The sequence below is a fragment of the Aristolochia californica genome, unplaced genomic scaffold (assembly GCF_029961685.1).
Source record: "Aristolochia californica isolate CCGP_79_NKW_82.1479 unplaced genomic scaffold, dmAriCali1.0.hap1 SCAF_15, whole genome shotgun sequence".
Taxonomy (NCBI): Eukaryota; Viridiplantae; Streptophyta; class Magnoliopsida; order Piperales; family Aristolochiaceae; genus Aristolochia; species Aristolochia californica.
In genome coordinates, this window is record NW_027181826.1 from 2,013,711 (window position 1) to 2,029,337 (window position 15,627).

The following is a 15,627-nucleotide window of genomic DNA, read 5'->3' on the forward strand; positions in this document are numbered from 1 at the left end:
CAGAACTTGGAAAATCTCGAGTTTTACTTGTTATGCTTAAAGAGCCTTATTTCGAGTTTGAGCTCGAGTCGAGTTTTAGTAAAAATTGAACTGAGCAAAACTTTTTTGAATCGAGCTTGAACAATTTGCAAGCTCGTTTGGCTTAGTGACACCCCTAGATAACAATTTTTTTAGTGATTTTCTTGTGTTTATGATCTAATAGGAAGAAAATAACTGAAAATTTAGCTATGGTATTTGTATTTATACTAGACAAAAATTATTTTTTACAAATAATAAAAAAATAACGTTAAAATGAAAGAAAATTTATCAAATGCTGAATTTTTTTGGTTCATAGACTGCATAGGGTGCCTCCCACCAAGTTGTAGACCTCCAATTATCTTCCTAAACTGTTGATTTCGGAGTTGTCTTCTTTGATTGAATGTGCCATAAAGCATGGGGACTGAGAGATCTGCTGCAAGTTAATTTTTCCAGTAGAAATGCTTATTGTCACAATGCATTCCTTGCTTAAAAATGCTCTCGGATTTTTTGTGTTCACAAACCAAAATTTTTCTGAACATCTGCTTGAATTAATTGTTCCTCGGAGAGATTTGATATGTGGCAAAGACTCCTCTGCTGATCGCGGATCGTGGATTGGTGATAACACTGTAAATCGTCTGAGACGCAGAAGCTGAACCTGGGTTTTGCTATCGTCTCTGCTACGTTATTCATTGGAGCTACTGTTGTGAAAATGATCAGACCATAATAAGGTAAACATCCTGACAAGAAGAACGCAGGGAAGAAAATGGCGCTTTTGTGTATTATGAACCATGATCCTCACAACTCTCTACACAGGTAGCGATTGTGCGACCCACTTTTCGGGCTTCTTATGACTACCAGACACTGAAAACTCTCTTCCCCAAAGAGCCAGCACGTACCCGGCGCTGGTCAGTCGGTGGGCTCTGCTGGTGGCATGGTTTCGTCACCATCGCGCCGCGGGGGCAAGGGCACACTGTGAATCGTCACCGGTAGCGTGGTTCCGTCACCATCGCGCCGCGGAGGCAAGGGCACACTGTGAATCGTCACCGGTAGCGTGGTTCCGTCATCATCGCGCCGCGGAGGCAAGGGCACACTGTGAATTGTCACCGGTAGCGTGGTTCCATCATCATCGCGCCGCGGAGGCAAGGGCACGCTGTGAATCGTCACCGGTGGCTTGGGTTCCTCGACAGGAAGGCCAACGGGCAAGGGCTCGCTGTGGATGATCACAGGTGGCTTGGTTTGGACAGGGATCCCGGAGGGGATGGGCAGCTCCTTGTAGATCGTCACTGTTGGCCGCTTTGGTTGGTTGGGTGGGCGCCCCGGGGGCAAAGGGTCGTTGTGCATCACCACCGGTGGCTTGGATAGAACAGGGAACCCCCGGGGCAAGGAATCCTTGTCGATCACCGTTGGCCGCTTGGGTTCGTCGGCTGGGCGCCCGCGAACAGGGGCTCATTGTCAGTGATCACCGGAGGATCGGTCGCGCTGGTAGGGCGGACAGACGGTAGCGGTGGGCTGGGTCGATTGGTGAAGTTCACCGGCTGGGTGGCCATCTCAGCAGTGATGGTATCGTCGTCGGAGTTCGCTGCTGGCTTTACCTCATGGTGGGGAGTCGTCGCACGCTCGAAGGGCACACCTTTGATGATAAACCTATCTGAGGGCTCCGTCGTGGACGCGAGGAGGAAGAAACCAGCGAGGGCTGCAAAGAGTGGAGCCATGGAGATCGCCATCCTTGACGCTCTACATACTCCAGAGCTCTGTTTTCTTTATAGAGCTCCGAAGGCCTGCCAGGGTGAGAGGTGGCGAAACGTCAATGATGGTTCGATGCATACGATGATGGCGGACCAAATTTTTCTCTCCGTGGCATATCCATCCTGGCAGCTGCAGAAGCACCGGAACCAAGATAGTCACTAGAGCTTCAATTCGCTTGTCTCTTTCCTGAATTAGTTACTGAAAGATTTTAGAAATAATTTATGCGCAACGATCTAGCTAACTTAAAAAACTCTTTCCAACTAAACTCATGATCTTTCTACTCGTTAATTCATATGAGATTATTTCTTAACACCCCATCAAGGTAAGACTCTTGTTTTTTTTGTGGTTCTACACGTGGGTAATTTGAGTGACGGGATGGAACCATCTTGTGGGCAGGGATGACGAGGCGCAGGCCGTTTTACAGAGATAATCAAGTAAAAACACATAATGCAACTTTCACTTGCGCTTTAATAATGCAACTTTCACTTTCAGACTCCACTTGGAACTTGGAGCTTATAACAATACAGGAAAGCCTGAAGGGGACAACAGAGCCGCCTCCGTCCCTGTTGCAACCCTTTCAAGTGACTCAGTGACAGCTTCTAGATTTTCTCTGTTTCACATTCAACCGTGCTCGAGGGTATGTTTGTTCTTCTCTCATTTGAAAAGGGTTTCTATATTTCTGCTTGCAGCATTTGTATCCCCAGGTGTTGTTCGTTTTTTTTTTTTGTTTTGGTTGGCATTGTGCGCGAACATCTCTAAGTAAAATTACTTGACTGTTTGTTTGGTTGGGGTAAGGTGGTACTTTAGGATCGACTATTTGAACCAGAAAAGAGGAGGAAAGAATTGGGTGAGACTCTGAGGCAGTTCAGTGTTATAGTCTCCCAATGTAAATGAATGTTTTTTGTGACTAAATTGGCACTTCTTTATAATCCTTAGCATTTAACTTTTGCTTCGTTGTTTTTAGTATTTCATCACATTGTGAAGATTTTTGTATTGGTTCGTTGGCTTTTTTCTGAAGAAAATTTCTTTGTTTATAGTGAAGAAAATGGTGAGCTTTGTTTAGAGGGAGAAGTTTCTTCTTAGGTCTAGTTTATAGTGCATTTGTGCTCAGTATTTCGTGGCAGCAAACGCTGAATGTGGACATAGGGCCCAGGGCTTAACCACCATGGAAACTCTTATTATTTGCTTGAAAGATGCAAAATGTGCCTAAAACAGGGAGGAAAGGGATTATCTTGGTGTTATTATATCCTGCACCAAGTTTTGTTTCGATCAATACTATCGATTCTCCTTGTTTGCTAACGTGTCAATCTGCAAAAGTCGTAAGCCCTGAATAACTACTGTATTTAGATGAATTTTTTTGTACCCGAAGTATGCTTTTTTTACTATGGATTAATTTGTGAACTTTTTTTTATCCACTGCATAATTTTGACTTATTTCTTATAACTCTTTTTTGTAGTTTGGAAGCTACCCCGCCTGTATTTCTCCAGCCACATTTCCTTCGCTAGACTTTCCAGTGACAACCATGCAAGAGACTGAAACATGCAGGTAGCAGTTGTTTTACAATTATGTCTTTTTCCTTATTCTCACATTTTACCATTTATTCAATAAACTATGAATGTGTTAAATGTGAGTTCATGTAGGCTGTTACCAAAAAACACTTATGACCGAAACCTGCAGGGAATACAAGAGCCCAGCTGATGTAAATTGGGATGAGATTGGATTTCGCGCTATCCCAACTGATTACATGTATGTCATGAAAACTTCGTTGTATGGAAAATTCTCTGAGGGTAAGCTGATTCTGTATAAAAACATTGAACTGAGCCCGTTTTCTGGGGTTCTGAATTATGGCCAGGTTAGTGTATTTTCATATTCCTATTTGTGAACTTGTCAAATCCCCCTTAAACTAGCTGTCAATTTGTGAGCCCTTTTCGAGTACAGGGGATATTTGAAGGACTAAAGGCATATAGAAAGCAAGATGGCAGAATCCTCCTCTTTCGTCCTGAGCAGAATGCTCTCAGAATGCAAAATGGAGCCCAGAGACTTTGCATGCCATCACCAACTGTTGATCAGTTTGTCAGTGCTGTAAAGCAAACAGTAATTGCCAATAAGCGTTGGGTACTTTTGTCTACCCCGATTTTTCTGCATACAAAGTGTAATATGTATCTTTTTGAATCTACTTGACTCTTAAAACAACTATGTTTTAGGTGCCTCCTCCTGGTAAAGGGTCTCTGTATTTGCGGCCCTTGATTATAGGAAGTGGCGCAGTGTTGGGACTGGCGCCAGCACCAGAGTATACATTCTTGATATATGCCTCACCAGTTGGACATTATTTTAAGGTGAGTTTAGCATTTAGTTTGTTTTTGCTGGTATGTTTTACTGTATACCATTTCAATGTTCATTTAGTTCCATATCTATTCTAAGGTATTGATTTATTGGAATCCTTTTTCTTTTAAAACATTTGAGACTATATAAAAAATGGATTCTTCATTTAATAGGAGGGCCCGATTAACTTGTTTGTTGAGAATGAGTTTCATCGAGCAACTCCTGGTGGGACGGGAGGTGTCAAAACAATCAGCAACTATGCACCTGTAAGTCTGTTCTTTCAACAAACTCTTTTACAATTTATGGGTATTTGAAGAATGTCTACACTACTACTAATGGTTTGCTAGCTGCTTTGAATCAGATAAAAAATATATTGTGGTGTTACTACTTTATAGGTATTGAAGGCACAGATTCGTGCTAAGAGCAAAGGATTTTCTGATGTACTCTTCCTTGACTCTGTTAACAAGAGAAATCTTGAGGAAGCAGGTTCATGTAACGTTTTCATTGTGAAGGTACTGCTTGGCTATTCAGTTTTAAAAAAGTTTCTGATATTCTGTCTAGAATAACTAGAGAGGTGGATACATCTGATTCTTATGTCAAGTTCTCTTGAGTCTCCTTGATGTTGTTTGTAGTCTTAGGGCAATAAACAGTGAATTTTATTTAACAGAAGCTTTAGCTATCATTGTCTGAACTGATTAAAGAAATTGGATAATCTAATTGGATGCAGCAGATGACCTTGACTTCCTTGCTATCTGAATTTCTATCCTAAAATTTGTCTATTATTTGATGAAAACTGTTTGAAGGAAGTAACCCTTTTCTTGTACTTAATGAGAGTGCATATTATTTCTCTTTTACCTCAAACAGCAAAAAAAACTTGAGCTTTTTCTCGTGTTTTCTTTCTTTTTCAAAGTTTAGGTTTGCTTTCTTCTTACCATTTGTGAAGAATTGACATGTTCTGTCATTGAGTTAATGAATGTAATATTCTTCTTGCCCCTTACAGGGTAATGTTATATCAACTCCACCAACAGAAGGAACAATTCTTTCTGGAATCACTCGCAAAAGCATCATTGAAATTGCTCGTGATCATCGATACCAGGTTATTGGTTACTCCTGATAATATTGAATCAACTGACGCTACTAATGCCTTACACCAACCATCAAAGTTATGCCCACAAGAATTTTCAATCTTCAACAACATCATTTTCCAATATTGCTCAGGTTGAAGAACGAGTAATACCAGTGGATGAAATGCTGGAAGCAGAAGAAGTTTTCTGCACAGGAACTGCAGTGGTTGTTGCTCCAGTAGGAAGTGTTACATATCAGGGTAAAAGGTAAATCATGTATCCATTGGCTTCTCTTTCAGCCCAAATCAAGAAACCCATCTAACCCCGTGGTTTAAACAGTGTTTCTTGTAATTCTCTCTTCTAACACAAAAAATTCAAAACATGATTGCAGGGTAGAATTTCGAACCGGAGCTCGGACTGTTTCACAGATCCTCTATCGGATCCTTACAAGCATTCAAACAGGTGTTGTGGAGGACAAGAAGGGCTGGACAGTGGAAATTGAGGAAACCGGCTATAATATTCGCAGCAACTTATAGTTCAGATAGAACTGGCATGAGTCATCTCTATTGAAGGCAGCGAATAGGGTTTTTAGAGTTTGAAAAATAAGGTGACAGACTCTGTGGACTCCCAACTCTGAACCAAGATCTTCTCCGTTGTGTGAACATAAATTACCATGAACTTTGCTTTTTTTATAGCTTTATCCGAGGTTTCTTTGTTCTGGGATTTCAGTGTTTATATTTGGTTATCTCTGTGCTGTCATAGGAAAATAAAATAATCTGAAAACAATTTTTTCAGAAGAATTTTTGTATTAAAATAAATTCACTATCTGATACAAACCCATCATAACATATTTAAATTATTTATTTTATTATGTTTTGAAATTTTCTTTCAGATAGCAGATTTTTCTTTTTTTGAGAATCCATCTTGGAAAAAACTCTTCAGATTTTTACCTCTTTAGTAACTCAAAAATTACTATCCACATAAATTCTTATACTCAAAATATATATTTAATTTAAATTATAATAAGTAAGTACATAAATAAATACAACTTATAAAACATTGATTTATAGTCAGTTTTTCTTTCCCATCTTATCCCTTAACCCTTAACCCCTAAACCCTAAACCCTTAAACCTCTAAAACCCTAAACCCTAAACCCTAAACCCTCAACCCTAAAACCCTTAAACCTCTAAAACCCTAAACCCCTAAAACCCTTAAACCCCTTAACCCTAAAACCCCTAAACCCTAAAGCCCCTAAAACCTTAAAACCCTAAAACCCTAAAACCCAAAGGGTCAAAGATCAACTTAATTTTCCCTATTGTTTCTTATCGGAGCAATACGAAATTAATTTATTTTTACATTTTATTAGACAAGAAGAATTAGGGTAGAAATTTAATATCGGTACAAACCCTGAGACAAAAAACTTTTTTTTCCGATATTTTTTCTATACGAACTACACCCTCAATCAACGTTTGGGCAATGGTGAAATTGGATCAAATATTTATACTATCTGAAACTGAGTGATCTTAACACTAGTGTAAATGAAATAGTTTGGTTGTGATCTTTGTAGAAAAGGTGCCTAGAAGGGTCTTCGTTGTCAAAAAGGGTTTTCCTACCTTAATCATGGGTTAACAATCTACATTTATATGCTTACATGCCTGTATAATTTCATATTTATTATTAATTCTATTTTTTTTAAGATGCCATGTGGATTTATAGGCTCACTTGAGGAAGAAAGATTATTTAACTTTTAAGCCACTTAAAATTTTTGTTACCTCCATCATATCATTTTAATTTTTAGAAGTTGACCCGTCATTGACAAGGGCAAATGAGTAAAACAATTATTATCGAAGAAGTTTATGCTCTTGTAAATGAGTTCCAGAGACTCTTGTAAGAGTAGAAGCGATCGAAGTCTAGCTTTTGCATGTTTGCGTTATATTTGAGTCTTAGTTAACTACTAACCTCGAGTTTGAGCTCATGCTCGATAAAAATCGTTATTTTTTTAAAATTTTAAATTTACATTTTATCTTGAAAAATATTTTATTTGAGATATTCATAATTAAAAAATTATCTTTTGTTTTTTATATTAGGTTAACAGTGATAGGTGTATTACCATATTCATCTTGGCTTTCAAAGGTGACCTTATATACAGCATCTATGGCCTGAAAACACTCATCCTTGCCAAAATTATAAGCAAAAACGCCAACTATGAAGCCTTTTTAGCACCAAAAAGCTCTAACGATGGCGAAATCGCTACCAGCTTGATACTTTAAATTGCTTCATCAACATACGATGCCGAGACAGCTTGCTTCATCTCTGTCCTGGAAAGTGACAGAGGTGAGAGACATTAATCCGCATGCTTCAAACGTCTGGAAGAACTGAATCTGCCTCCTCCTTGTTCAGTACAAATCAAAACAGATGTCACTCTCTGACTGAGAAAATGCCTCGGAGAGGATCACATCAAAATGTCTCCACAGGTTGGATCCCAACACTCCCCAGTCAAGCTCCATCACTTATAGTCCACCCTTCAATTGATTCACATCCCTCATCTTCGCCGAATGATCCTTGACAATTACAAATCAGAACCTCGCCACTGTTCTAAACCCAGTTGCATGCATGCATCTCTCTTGATATCCTCCCTCTCTCCTCTGTGATAAGGACTTTCATGTGGGCAGTAGCCATCATCTCCTTTCAAGCTTCCTTGACTTTTACCATTACTGCTGCAACTAACAGTTCAATGGCTGTGGCCGAAAGGAGAGGTACCCTTCATTGACCTATGGCTGTCCACTGTCACTTTCAGGCGATTTGTGTCTTTCTCTGTGTGAGTGCTTCCTGTTCCAAACTGTCTTTTGTTGAAACTTGAACCAGGGTGTTTGTGGAGATTTTTAAATTTTGTCTCACGTCAACACCAAAACAGAAAAGCTTGAAGGGAGTTGGGTTTTAGCTGGAAGAAGAAGATTGCGAGCAGAAATTGTCAAACATGTTGGGTGAGGAGAAAGGGAGATGTGAAAGGCTGAGAAGAAGTGCTGTGGAAAAATTGCAGGAAGGTGGTGACCCACTTGGGGAAGACAGTCTTCCTCTGCCCTTTATTATTGAATGCCTTCAACAGTCAATTGTGCGCTTTCAAGAAAACAAATGAGAAGCTTTCAAACCCCATTTGCTGAGTTTTTTAAGCACGCCATGGATTTCTCACTCTGGTGAAGGTCAGCTTACAGCTGGAAACGTAGTGGGATGATAACAGGGTTTGTCTAAGGATTCTTACAGTGATGCTTCACACCTGACCCATTTGACAAAAGTTCTGCAACAAGGGAACGATAGTCAAAATCTTCTTATCTTCTCCCTTAAACAAAACAAACTAATCCTTGTTATTGGGAAACAGTTCCCCTGGTTTTATTTGCAACACTTGTAAATATCATTTCCTTCATCAGGGATCCAAGATGCTAATGAACAAATCATCTTGGTGTCATACTAAACTCAACTTTTTGCCCAGATTAGGATATTTATAACTGGTTTAGACCACCAGTTTGATGTGGAACCAACCAAACCAAGTTATTTGTAGCTAGGTAATTTTTCTCATAAATGCTTGTATATATTAGATTTTTCAAAAAACTCATGCTAATATGAGTTTTACAAACTTGATTGTAAACTTCGTCTATCATGAGAGCTTTATGTTCAAGAACCAAGTGTTTGTTTCTTTAATTTTCTAAAGTTATTATCGTCTTTCTTCGGTTTGCAACAAGAGGATAAAAATCACTTATTTGTAACTTAATATTCTTGGAAAATCTTATAATCCAAGTAATAACGTTCTTACTTTAAAACCCAATTTTGATACATTATCTATGATTATGTTAAAAAATGGACGGTAAATGATATAAACTTGTATTACCTTTTCAGATATTCTTAATTACCTATATGTTCATTGTAAATATGGAAGAACCAGGGAAGAGTTAGGCATGGAGGTAGACTGATGAAGAGGGGAAAAGAAAATTTTCTAGGGAGGATGAGAATCAAATCTTACAGTCATTACTCCGATCAACACGTTAGAGATAAATTAAAAAAAAAAAAACTCAAAATCAAGACCTGTCTTTTTGACCTTTACTGCGTTTTCTCTCCAGCCATGTCTCTCTCCTTTTGAGACCGCTGCACAGAGAAGAATGTTGGAATATATCCCACTCTAATAGACTATCCATAAGCGAACAAAAACACCCACAAACATGGCAATATTTAATCTTCTATTTCACGAGCCTCTTTGTCAAATGAGTGACGCCATTTCTGGATGTGGCACTGGACCTCTTCTTCTTCTTCTCCTTTTCTCTTGTTCATATATTATAATACCAATTTCCGATGCTTTCTCTCTCCAGGTTTAACATGCCGGGTGTCCTTCGTTCAGTGCTCTGATTTGGCCCAAAGTCTCGGCTCTGATTCCGGACCTGATCTGTATTCCCATGGTCCTTAACGGTCATCCATGGTCCCCATCAATGGAGGTCTGGAGAGTGTGTGTGATATGATCTTTCCGTGGGGTTGCAGTTCTGTGACCACTCTGTGATCACCGTAGTGATTTTCTTTTCTGGGATTAAAATTTGAATCGGTGTTAAAGCGGATGGAGCTGCTGATGAAGGCATAGTATAAATAAATTACTGATCTAGAAAGACAAGGAGAAAAAACCCATCTCTTGTTCTGGCATTTTCAATTCCTTATTTGTTTTTATAAAAGCAGAAGCAACGTCTGTAGCCCACACCTCCCACCTTTTCAACCTTGTAACACACATTCTCTCTCATATAAGAGCTGCGCCTCCACTCAAGAAAGAATAGAGGGGGAGGGGCTTCTTTCTGGTGTAAAGGCAACGCCGACAAGAGAAAGAAGGAAGGAAGCTGCGAAAGGAAATCATGGGAAGGGCACCTTGCTGTGATAAAGCGAATGTGAAGAAAGGCCCGTGGTCGCCTGAAGAAGATGCCAAACTCAAGGCCTTCATCGAGCAACACGGTACCGGTGGGAACTGGATCGCTCTCCCGCAAAAGATTGGTATGATGGAATCAGCCTTCTTCCATGTTTTTCTTTTATATATCTAGCTTTTTTGTTTCTTATCTGCACGTTAAAACGGATTCAGATGAACTGGGTGTTGTTTTTCTTTAGGTCTTAAACGATGCGGGAAGAGCTGCAGACTGCGATGGTTGAATTATCTTCGCCCCAACATTAAGCACGGAGGGTTCTCTGAAGAAGAAGATAATATCATCTGCAGTCTCTACATAAGCATCGGAAGCAGGTGATTATCAACTTGGAAATAGAATCTACTTTTGCTTTTGAATAACCAAGAAGTTCATTTCATCGGTAGAAAAAAATTCTTTTCTTTCCTTTCTGTTTAACTCACCATGGTCAGCTTGTGTCTCTATTCTAATAGCATCCTTATCGCTTTTTTCATGATCAGATGGTCTATAATTGCGGCTCAATTACCAGGAAGGACTGATAATGATATAAAGAACTACTGGAACACAAGATTGAAGAAGAAACTCCTGGGTAAGCAACGGAAGGAACAGCAGGGCCGGCGAGCGTCGGGCCTAAAGCAAGAGATGAAGAAAGAGGCGGGGAATTTCATGGTGGCTGAGAATTTGAACCGCCCAGTTCCATATTGGCCTGAGCCGCCCATGCCCACCTCGATCTCCTATCCAATCCAAGACCCTCGTCTCCACAGCGAGCATGCATCCTTCAGGAAATTACTTGTCAAGCTCGGAGGAAGGTTCTCAGACACAAATGAGCAGCCCAACAGTAACGGGTTGAGTCTCCCGGCCGCACATGACACTTCTTCAACCCAACCTACCTATGAAAATCCCATCAATTTGATCCACTCTTCCCCAGCATCTATGAATTCCTTGCATGAAACTTGCTCTTCTATGCCGGATAGCAGCTACTACAACATGACCTCTCACATGCTGCAATCTGACGGTTCTTTCACGAATGAACTCGCGGAGATCGTCTACAGCAACACGCAGAGGTTAGAAGGATTAAATTGTTTTTATGGCATGGAAATGGGTAATGAAAGCAGCGGGGCAAGTTCTGGTGAAAGCATTGGCTGGGGCGACATGAGCTCTCTGGTTTACCCTTCCATGATCTCCAACTACGAGCAAGGGATTCTCCAAGATTATATTACCGAGTCGAGGTACCTCGCGTCGCAGTAGCTTCAGTGTACATGCTAGTGTAAATTGTACTCGTACTTAGCTGGTCTTGAGTTGTGCGAAAAAAAAAAAAAAAAAAAAACTTAAAATAAACTACTCTTTCAGATTTCTCCTGGTTTGTCTTCCTTTTCATGATTCTTAGTCTTCTTCCATTCTGGAGTAAGTTGTTTGATTTCCTTTAATGGGTCTATCTTGTCGTGTCAATTGATGTTGTGTTGCGCGCATTAGATAAATTTCTTCAAAGTCCAAACTTGATATCACTTTCATGGAGATTTCCTACAAGGACAGCAATTAGGGAGCCCGATAAAAGCTTCTTCTTATTCTTACTTTATTTGGTCAGTATGCATCTGTTGCTTAATCCGAACAGTTTAAACACTGTTTGGATGCTTTCCGGTTGATGGCTGGATAGGTTTCAGTAACTATCTGCTTATTTTTTGTTAATTCCCACTTTCACATGCAAAGGTACGTGAAGTTCTTCACAGTTCTTTGAGACAAAGAGGATCTCAAAAGACATAGAAAAAGGGAAATAAAGTAGAAAGGGTGCTTTGACATTTTGGCACGACCCTGCTCGGATTTAGCTACATGGGTATCCAAGTCTGTCTTCGTCCTCTTAGTTTTATCCTCATGTCTGGTATAAGACTGTGATTTCAAAGAGGCATTTCATCAGTCTCATCAGTTGTCGCCTAAATGGACAAACAGGGAAAGCTAAGATCTTCGTTGGCTCAGACTGGGTTTGAAATTCCAGTTTGGTGGATCGACTGATTAATGCCTTCAGATCATGAAGCACAAGGTACAGTTTCCTAGTCTGGTTAAATCATGTTGAACCATCAAGTCTTTGATCGGCTGTTGGGTTGCATTGTTCGCTGGAAAGCTAATCCACTCCATGGAATAGTACCTTGTAGTACATTCAGTTTCTGCTAGGATTGCCTCACTGTTTTTAATTTCTGTAGATTCTTTCTTCCTCTGTTGACTGTGAATCAAGTTTCCTTTAGTGCTAAATACTAATTCCTGAGATCAGTACATGATGTGAAACAGAATGTTCCTGGTGAACCAAATCTCTATGTTCATTCCAAATCTGGCACTGAAAGTATATTTCATGAATTGTACCTTAAAATTCCTGTTCAAACTGATATTTGCTTCAGTAGAAATTGTAGACCGATCTGGTTGTTTTGGGGAAACTTTCTTAAATATCAGAAGATTCTTAAGTGATCCTAATTCCTGTGTCCCATTTCTTTTACCCTCAATAAGGGAAGATGATAATTCATTGCAGTTTTGCAATGTCAATGTAACTACAACAATGAAGTTTCTGGGTTCCTGCATCTAGCTTACCTGAGAAGGTTATGTAATTCCATTATTTTGTTTCTCCAACCTCAAATGTATTTCAAGAGTGAAGCTTGGAAAATCAAATGAAAGTACTCGGAAGGTGCAGAACTAAAAAACAACAGGAACTGATCCATGCAAGAAGAGACAAAAAAGAATGCACAGAACTGCTTCTTAGGGTTTACAAACACCTGAAACATTTTATGCACTGTTCATTCTCATAAGATTGTGCAGTGTAGTAGTAAAGATTTACTTTCACAGATCACATTAATCTACTCATCAAGCACCACAGTTGCCGGCTTGGCCTGTGATCCTTCCCCTCGTCCTTCTTTTTCGTTTTTGTTATCTAATCCATGGCATGATGTAAACCAGATGGAATCGAATCAGAAGAGGCTGATCATCAAATGCTGTTTGCTCTTCTGCTTTGATCAACTTTTATATCAAGTTTCAGGAGACAATTCAGCACTAACTTTCTGTCAGTGTCAGCTCAATAGTGATTCAAGACGCACTGATGCTTAACTTTGATCATTCATGTATAACTCGTAGGGCCGTTAGGTCTCATTCACTCAATGATTCCCCTTCAGCTTTTCCGCAGAAATATGGCTAAGAGTTTGGCAAGATGATCTCTGATCAGTATTTCGAATTTTATAACGAATAAAGGCTGAAGCAGTAGCAGCAGAAATAACAAGCACAGCAATATGAGAGTAATCGCTCCTCATGGCTTTTCTGATAAAAAGATTATCCTGAAATCGCTTACATTTGATTTGATTCCTCTAATACCATGTTCATTGGCCTTGGAAGAAAGCGCAGTTTGCTTTTCAAGAAAAAACTTAAAATAAATTAAAGGAGTCCTAGGGAGAAGCAATGCTTGAAGGCCTCCAAAAGTTCATGACCACTTTGTTTTTATTCCTGGGAGCAATCGCCCAGTAAGGGAACAAAAGAAGAACAGACTGAATAAAGTTGTTGTTGAGCTCAAAAGAAGAACAGGTACGATGTTAATGTGATCATGACAGTCCATTCAAGCACTTATCTTGGATTTTAACTCCAAACCAAGTTCCTTATGCGGGATGTCTCTGTGTTTTCCGAGCTGGGTAATTCAAGCTTTTACAAATGGAGATAGAAAACAGTAGCAGAAGCTACCTGTTAAAGCATAACGATGAAGAAGAAATAGAGGTCAATTACATTCTTCTTTTTGTTTCTCCTTTCCATTTTGGCTTTTCGTTACAAATAACTCATTACTTATCTCATGGAGTCACTTTCCTAGGCAGATTTAGATATCTTTGATCAGATTCTGAATCCAAATGTGTCTCCTTGTGGAAGAAACTAATAATTTTTTAGGTTGATTCTGGGTTATAATTCATCTACAATGCATTCCAAATATGATGTGGTATGTGTCTGTGAATTGAGGGACAGAGAGAGAGAGAGATGGAGAGAGAGCTTTTAACGCAACACCCAATAAGAGTCATCCATCTCATACTGAAAGCCGCATAAGAAAAATCTCAAAGGAGAGGAAGAGAGCAGGGTGATGGCCTGATGCCTGCATTAGGGAGTTGATAACATGATAAGATCAATGACCCACTCCGGCAAAAAATAAAAAAAGATAGTCTTTTAGAAACTGTCCTAGATAAATTCAGCTCTTTTATTAGGAGAGGCCATATATGTAAGCTTTCACCGTAGAAAGCTTCCTTTTCGTTTTTCTGTTTTATTTCCGATGATCATGCATTTACAACATTCCTATTTATACATAGAATCACAACTGTATTTCTTCTGATTTCTCAGATCGGATTTCAGCGCTGATTTTCCAGAGGACTTCTTCCTCTTGATTTTACGGAAGAATTTCTCCTCTGGAACAGCTCATGCCAACAATATATACAAGATTAAACTGTGTAATATGTCCACTGTTTCCAGCCAAAATGATGAACTCAACCATCGGATAAGACACCCAGAACTAAGCAGAAGCAACACAACATGAACGTTTGTTTTCTGTGTAACATCAGTCAAAGACTGAATATTGTAAACAAGCTGGAGATGGTAGTGCTCGGCATCTCCAAACTAAAATACCATAAAGAGAATGCTTGGTCTCTCGAAAAGTCTGTTGAATCACTTCATTGACCTTTCTCAAGCTCATGTCTGAACTGGATTGAGATCAATAAAGGAAAGCCAATCAGTTCAAAAGTAATTCACATTTCATTAATTAAAAAGACTGTAACAGTAGTCCTGGATTTCCCTTTTAATAAATACATCCAGTGGACTGAGATAGTGATAGATTAAAATCTGTTGACATTTGTTTTGAAACAGGAAGATAAGATTTCCCCTGTCGTGTCTCAGACCAAGTGGAAACCCTAAAACGAGAACTTTCAAGTCTTAAAGATCAACCAACCCTTGAATCAAAATAATGAGAAAAACTAACCAGAACAATATCTTACTAAACCGTATATTACTTCTTTTATTAGTCCCCAGTCCATCCTATCTTGAACAAACTTCAAAAGTAAAGATGGTTTGAAGTTCATCTTTCAAGGTAACAAAACCGAAGAAGAGCTCATCAAAGAAACAATCTTCTAACAATTATTCAGGCATGCGTGTAGGGTTTTTTGTGTGAAGGCATGCATGGAGCAAGGACTGGTGAATCCAAGAACAGAAAGTGGTTACCTAAGCAATGACGTATTGTCAAGTTAAAAGGAATGTTGTCCTGGAAAAGTGGGTTTTAAGTTCTTTCTCCTGTTATGATTGGATCTTCAGAGATCTCTTTGTTTCCCATTCCTGATAAGAAATTGGAACCTGTTACATAATTAATTAAGTCGGCATGGCTCTATGATTTGTGAAAAGATGCAGGCGTCCTGCTTTTGAAGATTTCAGTACACTTGTTTTGAGTTTCTTTCCCAGAAATTAAAACCAGAAAAGTGTCTGCTGCAGTGGAGAAAAAAGAGAAATCCTCATAGCAGAGAGAAATGGGGTTTGCCAGGGAGGGTTATGTCATCACTGACATCAGC

General features: G+C 39.4%; 3 protein-coding genes across 4 annotated transcripts; 2 read left to right on the top strand and 1 right to left on the bottom strand.

Annotated features, from left to right (window-relative positions):
• Window positions 1-924: 924 nt before the first annotated feature.
• Window positions 925-1,359, bottom strand: LOC137952134 (proline-rich protein 4-like). The gene has a single exon (XM_068799201.1). It carries the CDS (start codon window positions 1,357-1,359, stop codon window positions 925-927), a length of 435 nt encoding a protein of 144 aa, XP_068655302.1.
• A 965-nt stretch (window positions 1,360-2,324) lies between these two features.
• Window positions 2,325-5,873, top strand: LOC137951458 (branched-chain amino acid aminotransferase 1, mitochondrial-like). 2 transcript variants are annotated; one of them, XM_068798121.1, is made up of 10 exons: window positions 2,325-2,401; window positions 3,221-3,309; window positions 3,442-3,616; window positions 3,703-3,879; window positions 3,969-4,100; window positions 4,260-4,352; window positions 4,482-4,598; window positions 5,087-5,182; window positions 5,305-5,417; window positions 5,542-5,873. In XM_068798121.1, exons 2-10 carry the CDS (start codon window positions 3,287-3,289, stop codon window positions 5,684-5,686), a joined length of 1,071 nt encoding a protein of 356 aa, XP_068654222.1. In that variant the 5' UTR covers window positions 2,325-2,401; window positions 3,221-3,286; the 3' UTR covers window positions 5,687-5,873. The 2 variants fall into 2 exon arrangements, with proteins under 2 accessions (XP_068654222.1, XP_068654223.1); XM_068798122.1 differs by lacking the exon at window positions 2,325-2,401 and adding an exon at window positions 2,448-2,468.
• A 4,160-nt stretch (window positions 5,874-10,033) lies between these two features.
• On the top strand, window positions 10,034-11,320 carry LOC137952135 (transcription factor RAX3-like). The gene is made up of 3 exons (XM_068799202.1): window positions 10,034-10,169; window positions 10,281-10,410; window positions 10,573-11,320. The coding sequence occupies exons 1-3, from the start codon at window positions 10,034-10,036 to the stop codon at window positions 11,318-11,320; spliced, it is 1,014 nt and encodes a 337-aa protein (XP_068655303.1).
• The last annotated feature ends 4,307 nt before the right edge of the window (window positions 11,321-15,627 follow it).